At 43.6% G+C, this 5,217-nt stretch overlaps 1 protein-coding gene across 2 annotated transcripts; it reads left to right on the top strand.

The window, feature by feature from the left end:
* The first annotated feature begins 292 nt into the window (after positions 1–292).
* On the top strand, positions 293–4,572 carry klf4 (Kruppel-like factor 4). 2 transcript variants are annotated; one of them, XM_042395967.1, is made up of 6 exons: positions 293–711; positions 832–943; positions 1,662–2,532; positions 3,226–3,396; positions 3,899–4,034; positions 4,449–4,572. In XM_042395967.1, exons 1-6 carry the CDS (start codon positions 707–709, stop codon positions 4,546–4,548), a joined length of 1,395 nt encoding a protein of 464 aa, XP_042251901.1. In that variant the 5' UTR covers positions 293–706; the 3' UTR covers positions 4,549–4,572. The 2 variants fall into 2 exon arrangements, with proteins under 2 accessions (XP_042251901.1, XP_042251902.1); XM_042395968.1 differs by having other exon boundaries at positions 295–711; positions 3,899–4,572.
* Positions 4,573–5,217: the final 645 nt, after the last annotated feature.

Genomic DNA, 5,217 nt, shown 5'->3' with positions numbered 1-5,217 from the left:
AGTTTTTTTTTTTTTTTTAAACGTTGCTAATGATGCTAATGTAAACTTTTGAACATCCAGGTGATGCCCTCGCCTGCAGGTGTCCCTCCTCCTAACATAGTGAAATAAAAGTCACAGTCATTCCCATGTGAGCCAGACTGAAAAGATGCGCCTGTTCGCCCACATTTCACACGAGTAGCAGCAGTAAGGATAGGTACGGTTGCTATGAATACAAACAAACTTCTCTCTCTCTTTCTCTCTCTCTCTCTCTTTCTCTCTCTCTTTCTTCCCCAGCTCGTCCCAGCCTCCCCTCCTCCCCCCACACGTGCTCCCTCCCTCGCGCTAATGTTTTTCCGTGCTTGTTGCCGGGCAACGAAGGCGTGTCCAGCTCCAGTGATTTAAGGATACCTCTCACGCGGTTTTTCTCAGTCCTTGCCGGTCCCTGCATGGCAACAGGCGCGAGGGATTCCCCGCGTACGTCGCCACTCTGTCTTCCCGTTCAAAACTGCTTTAGCGTTAAAAAAAAAAAAGAAACAACAACAAAAAAAACCAAACAAAATCTGTCTGGCTGCTTCTACCCGGCGCGCCCAGCGGCGGCAGCATGTCCTGGAGCACAGTATAACGCGCGACGCGGAGCAGAAACTTTAAACCCGGGGATATTTAACCAAAACCCAGTGCAGTCACACCGAAGAGCAGCTGAAAGGACGCCACTTACACATTCTCATTGATGAGGTGCGGACCCTGAGAAACTTTTCAATAACTGACATCTTACTGGTGAACATTATGGACTATATCAGTCGCTTCCTCGGGATCTCTCCACAAGGATTTACCATATTTTCTGTTTAATTGCAGGCAGCCTCCAAATGACGTCGAGATGGCTTTAGGTGGGACTCTTCTGCCATCCATATCCACGTTTGCCAGCGGCCCCACTGTCAAGAGCAAATCCATAGGAAGTGCCAATTTAGTGAGTAGCCTGTGGTCACTTCTTCTTTTACATACACATGCCAAATAACCATCAAATAATCTGTGAGGGGGGAAAATATCTAGCCTGTGCAGTTTATATTTACAGTGTTTTCCAATGTGTCGCTCCCCATGTTATTATGGGAACAGTCAGGGTTTGACACTGGGCTCTACTGGGGCGTGCACCAGTTTACATAGGCTGGCTACTCCAGGAGGGTTTTCTGTGAATGGGGAGCACATGGGCCACTACACAACTCCAAAGAAAAAACACTGTAAGTTAATGTCCAATCTGATGGACTTGTTTACTTTAATATTAGGCTGTTCAATAGGCTGCACAAATTCTTAGAATTACGGCCCACTGTTCCTTCCTCCATCAGAGAAATATTACCTACCTACGCCTCAAGCTCTCCGGTGCGATTTCTTTGTGAGTAAGAAAAATCTGTATTCTAGGAAGTGCTCTGTGCCAAGGACACTTGCTAAACTAGACTTAGCTCAGTAGCTGAGCTGTCATAATAATCTCTTCCCCTTATAGATCCAGGTTCCGTTCTCCTTGAAGCATTAACTTCCACTGAAACTGATGTCTTAAAACAGATTATTCAAAACAAGCTCTAATTTTAAGTAGGACAGAGTAAAGTCAAGGGTGATTTACTTGTCTGTTTTTTTCCAAACAGTAAATTACACAAACAAGTGCAGTCATAAATGCCTCTGTAACTTTCCTCTAGAGATGGAAGGAGGAGTTGTCCCATCTTAAGAGACCCAGTGTGCCAACTGGAAGCAGCTGCTCCGACCCAGACCATCCCACTGCCACCAGCACAACAAGCCCCAGCATGTCCAAGAAAGACGTAGAGCTAGACCTGGACTTGGACTACGACTTCATTCTCTCTAACTCCATCCTGCAGCAGCAGCAGCAGCAACAGCAGCAACAGCAGGAGGAGGCCATGGCATGCGGCTCTGCACAGGGCCTGTCTCCTTCCCCTGGCTCTTTCTCCTCATCTTACCCTCTTCCTTCCCCTCCGGGCACAGCCAGTGAGCTGCTCTATACCATCCCAGACATCAGCGACGTCTCGCCCTCTGGAGGCTTTGTGGCAGAGCTAATGAGACCCGAGCTTGACCCGGCATACCTCCACCCCACCAGCCTCCACGGCAAGTTCGTGGTCAAGACAACGATGGACATGGGAGAATACAGCCAAGGCGTGAGCGTAAGCAAGGCCTGCGTTACTGCTGTGACAGACCCAGCGCTTTCACGTGCCTCGCCATCCTTTACATGCCACAGGATAAAGCAGGAGAACCCCAGGAACTGCACCCTCTCGCAGCCAATAGACCTACACCTGGCTGGGGTAAACTCCCAGGGCCGAGGGGGCCAGCAGCGCCCTGGCCACTTGGATCTACATGGCTTCCCAGTTGGAGGGAGGTCCATGACAAGCAGCAGGTTATCCTCATCCTCTTCCCTCTCCCCAGACCATCCTCTGAGCCGGGAGCAACAGGGGCTAGGCCACCCTCATTCTCAGATTCCTCTACCTCCCCAGGGATACCACCATAGCTCCCCGCAGGGCTACACCTCCTACCCTCAGCCATCTTCCATGCAGTACCAAGGTTAGAGCACATTTCTTTTTCACATAATTCAGAGTTACTTTATATACTTATAATCTCTTGTGGCCACTGGTTGCAATAACTCAGCGGGGAAGAACGTGTAATTTAAATTCTGTCCATTAGTCAAAGCAAATATATGCATACATTTAGAACAGACTAACAAAGAACAGATTAGTCAACAGGAATACAAAATGAAAGTCCATAGTCTATTTAAATACATCTTATACAACCTTGAGGGCTTTAATTATACCCCAAAAGCCAGTGGTTCAAAAGGAATAAAACCTACAGCCCATGGCCTTGGACAACAAACCTCTCTTGTCATCATAAAGTTAAGTCATGACCAGATGTTGAACAAAGCATCCAGATATTTTGCTGTTTTCATAGGATGAGTGTTATGTTGATTGCGCAAAAAATTGTTGCGCTAAAGTACTACTAAGTCTTTTGCAAAGCGGGCTGTTTTTCATACAAGCTTTTTATATTATTTAAGAATAACGCAGGTGTTATGTTACGCTAATGACAGAAAAAGTACTTTATCGGCCTATTAGGTGATCTTTTTACCAGATCTAGCAGAATATGTGACATCATTACGCTGTGGGATCTCTGATTTATATACACACATAATATTTTTCTCTATACATATTACTGTGATAAGGTACAACGATGAAGAAAGTGATATTTGATTCTTTTACCCCACAGAGTCCCTCATGATCTCCAGTGGGGACTGCTTGCCAGAGGAACCGAAGCCTAAACGTGGAAGGCGCTCCTGGCCGAGGAAGAGAGTCGCCACACACACATGTGACTATGTTGGCTGTGGGAAAACCTACACAAAGAGCTCCCACCTCAAAGCACATCACCGGACACACACAGGTATGTAAACTGTATGTTGAAGTTGTCTTTAAAGTATTTTTGTTATTCCTTTAGTTTTTTGTGCCATTTGTATCTGGTTTAAATTAAATAACGTCACATGCAAATAGCTTTCTATGTTCTCATCGAGAGGCATATTACTGGTTTTTATTGTTGCTAATAACTATTTAAAACAGTTGTTTTAACACTTCCATACTGTTTTTATTGTTCAGAGCTTATTAATATCTAAAACAACAAGTCTGTTGCACATTATGTACCAACACAGAGAATAATAGAGACATGAATGGGGTTTAGATGGGGTAGGGGAGTTGTTTGGCAGGTGCAGTGAAACAGGTTGATACTGATCCCTGTTCAAACACAAAACCCAGGCTGATTAGCTTGGCCTTTATACACTAGCTGCAGGACAGGAAGGACCTCTTTTTTCCTGGAGGTGGGGAAGGTTGGGCCATTTTAACCTCAGGGCCAACGCTAACTGCTCCGTGTGTGTATTGTGTTTCCATCAAAGGGGAGAAGCCTTACCACTGCGACTGGGAGGGCTGTGGTTGGAAGTTTGCACGTTCGGACGAGCTCACACGCCACTACAGGAAACACACAGGCCACCGGCCATTCCAGTGTCAGAAATGTGACCGGGCCTTCTCAAGGTCAGACCACCTTGCTCTTCATATGAAAAGACACTTATGAGACCTGCTTGGAGGAACTGAGTGGATGGCGGTGGATGAAGGCTCTAGAAAAATATACGTATATGTTAGTGAAACCCTGAACAAACTTGTGACCTACACTTTTAAAAAACCATAATTTGCCTTCAAGCTGTTGTTAAGCAACAAGACAAGCTGTGGTGTTCACGGCAAAAAAAGAGCATTTCTCCCTCAAGAGCCTAGAATTTCTCTTAAGACTGATCCCGTCTTCACACATGGCGCAGGTGACTCGATGAGACCTCTCAGTCAGGGTTGTAAACTTTTATGAAAGGGACAAAACTGGAATTTGTCTTATTTATCCGACAAAACTTGGAGGACCAGGTGCCAACAACTTTTAACTGGAAATGTATTTTTTGTCAGGGAAACCAGGAGCAACAGACAAACATCTCCGGAGGCCTTCTACCAGCAACATGCCATTATAGGCTCTGTTAACTACACACTGTTCAAAATACTGTATTAATAAATACATATATATTTATATACACATTTCACCTGCAATGCCATTAATTTCAGGTACATTGTTAATTTATATAGAGTGGTGCTCAGTGACTCTAAAGAAGGTTTTTTTTGTTTTTTTTTTAAAGAAAAGGTACCAAAGATTACGGAAAATATACAAAAGGGTGAAAAACTATGAAAAAGTGCCATATGGTTGTTTGTGTGTTTCTTGGAAACCTCTCTTACACAATCTGACTTAAATCAGGTGAACACTTCACTTTTGAATGGTGATGGCAATCTTCAATGCACTGCAGCTGCAAAGTGCAATAATTTATATGAGACATTCATATTTTTGTATTGAATGAGTAACTCTGAACAAAGATTTTTTTGTTTATAGCCAAAATATGTAATATAATCTCGAATTTTGTACATTTGTAAATAACAAACATTTTGTTATTGTTTTGTATTTCACAATATAATAAAATGTATTTGAAATAATAAAACAATGATGACCTTTATACTCTTCTACTATATCTACAACATTATTATTCACTTCATTGGAAACAAAACAACAAAAAAATCATGATGACACCCTCAAGTAAGCGTTACTCACATTAAAAATGACAGAAAGCAGAGGCTCCATGAACATCATTAGTTACAGTAATTGGAGATTTCCATGGTGGTGTAATGGAGA

Source organism: Thunnus maccoyii, chromosome 19 (assembly GCF_910596095.1).
Source record: "Thunnus maccoyii chromosome 19, fThuMac1.1, whole genome shotgun sequence".
Lineage (NCBI taxonomy): Eukaryota > Metazoa > Chordata > Actinopteri > Scombriformes > Scombridae > Thunnus > Thunnus maccoyii.
Note: the sequence above shows the minus strand (reverse complement) of the source record. Positions and strands in the feature narration are given on the sequence as shown.